General features: G+C 41.3%; 1 protein-coding gene across 1 annotated transcript; it reads left to right on the top strand.

Annotated features, from left to right (window-relative positions):
* Positions 1-468: 468 nt before the first annotated feature.
* On the top strand, positions 469-1,071 carry TEOVI_000892400 (uncharacterized protein; the record flags this gene model as incomplete). The annotated part of the gene is made up of 1 exon (XM_067223206.1): positions 469-1,071. The coding sequence occupies one exon, from the start codon at positions 469-471 to the stop codon at positions 1,069-1,071; it is 603 nt and encodes a 200-aa protein (XP_067079307.1).
* Positions 1,072-2,337: the final 1,266 nt, after the last annotated feature.

Below are 2,337 nucleotides of genomic sequence, written 5' to 3'. Positions count from 1 at the left end.
GTAAAGGAAACAATGTTGTTTTGGGTGTAATTCTACAAATTCACCAATGATTTAAGGCCGCCATATTTTTAAGGAACCAAGCCTAAAGTTCCCGAAGTCGACCACTCGAATTGCAATAAAAGGGCCTCCAGATGGCCAAAAAGACCGCTGCCAAGCAACACAGCTCGACATAACATCACATAACATTCTTGGCGGCCTTTCTTTCCAACAAAAACTCACAGGGCCCCGAAACACCGAACAGCCACACACCGACCAAACCATCAATAAAGCGACAGAAAAACAAACAACTAAAAAAGAAAGCAACTCAAATATTAGCAAACAGTGGCTACAGCACCTTATGTACGCAACAATAGCTACGACAGTACTATCAGCAAGCATGCAAATTAGCGTGTACGCCTTGGAAACAGCAGAAAAGATACAGCCGACGAATGCACAGCAGGCAAACAGGCGGCAGATCTAGCAGCGGCCATGAAGGCCTCGGTGACGACGGCTGCACACAAGGCAGCCGAATTCACAACAGCAGCAACAAAATTGCGCATCATGGCTCTGACACAAAGCGACTCGGTAGCGGCGGCAACATACGCAGCAGTGGCGGAGGCATATAAAGCGGCCATGGCAATTCTGGTTCAGCTATCAGATAAGGTGCCGAAGATTACCGCAGCTACGACGACAGAACTGCTCTCACTACTAAAAGGCTTAACCTTAAACACCAAGGCAATGGCAACTGCAACCGACTACAACACGAAAAACAACAGGCCGCTGTCATTTACATTAGCCAATGAAAACGGAGCCTGCATGGCATCAAGAGGAAAACGACAGGTAGCAAAGGAGGGGCCAGAAAGCAAAGGCGCCGCCGAATACGACCGAATAACTCTAGTAACTGCCGAACTTCGCAAATCTGACGGTGGTACAACAGGAGACCTTTTCCTCCGCTCTTCAAACTCACAAACTGCTTTCGGGCCAAGTCAAACCTGTAGCACCGACGGCACCAACGTTGGACTCAAAGGAGGTAAAGTCTTCGAAACGAAGCTGATAAAAATAAACCGAAAGCACAAAAATGCAGGCAGTTAGTATAACGAACCGGCAAGCGGCGATGCGACCATTCCACACATCGAGACATACAAGCAGCAACTTAAAGCCATCGCATTGGGCATCGACGCAGCGCGACGTTTGGAAGCAGTACCCGACCCGAGCGACTGGCTAACAAAAGCGGGACAAAAAGTCGACACTAAACTTTTAGCAAGCGTCCTACAGGGTGCAGGCAAACTTGAAGGCGCTCAAAAGAGAATCACCCATTGACAAAAAATTTAGCTAATCAGCTTTACGGCACAGATGGAAAAAAGGTAGAAACCGCACTAAAGGAAGCCCACACCAACTTTAAGGCAGGCAAAGCAGCAATCGACGACGCCGATAAAAAGCTCGATTCAATAAGCGACCCTGATGAACTTTACAAAGCAGAAACCTATTACACCATCAAAAAATTCGTCTACGAGGAAGAACAAAAGAAGAAAAGTTCAACAAGCCCCTCTTGCCCTACAAAAACAGACAAGGCAGAAGACCCGGAAAAAACAGCAGACGAATGCAAAAAGCATACTACAGATAAACACTGCAAAGATGAAAAAGGTTGCGATTTTGATGATAAAAAACCCCGAAATACTTTCTTAAAGAGAACTTGTCTACAGCAGAGAGAGGAAGAAATTCCGTTGCGATTAAAAACATTACATTTTCTTGCATTTTTGTTCCTATAATTATATTTTTAAATGAAATTTCTGAATTTAGTGAAAAATTATTAAATTTTTTATTTTGAGAGGATTTGTTAAATTTATAAAATTTCAAAAATTGATATTTTTTTACACTTTTATAAAATATTTTCCAAATAAAAAAAATGGAAATTTGAAAATATGTTATTATGATATTTTTTACGAAAGTGAAATACAGGCTCGGGTTATAGTGAGAGGGTATAAAAGATGAGTAATATTCCAATTCAGTTTACTTTGTTTATTTCATAGATATTATCCTAGTTAGTAATAATAATAACTAGATGAGTGTGTTTCCGGTGTGTACCTATATTTTTGGGAAAGTAATTGAAACTCCAGAAGAACTGGAAGAGGACGAAAAACAAAAGCATTTATAATGTACTTAAAAAGCGATCTGTAATAAAGATACACAAGAATTGAATCGGCATAAACTCCTGTATGTAGAAAACATACGTCGCCACAGAGTTCAGAGAGAAAAACAGCAATTCTATATAATAATGCAGCAGCAAGGTTTGAAAGATCAACAAAACAGGAACTCGAGAAGAAGCTGTAACCAAATATGGAAGAAAACCGAACAAAG

Source organism: Trypanosoma equiperdum (assembly GCF_001457755.1).
Source record: "Trypanosoma equiperdum strain OVI genome assembly, contig: ctg_1789, whole genome shotgun sequence".
NCBI lineage: Eukaryota > Euglenozoa > Kinetoplastea > Trypanosomatida > Trypanosomatidae > Trypanosoma > Trypanosoma equiperdum.
Note: the sequence above shows the minus strand (reverse complement) of the source record. Positions and strands in the feature narration are given on the sequence as shown.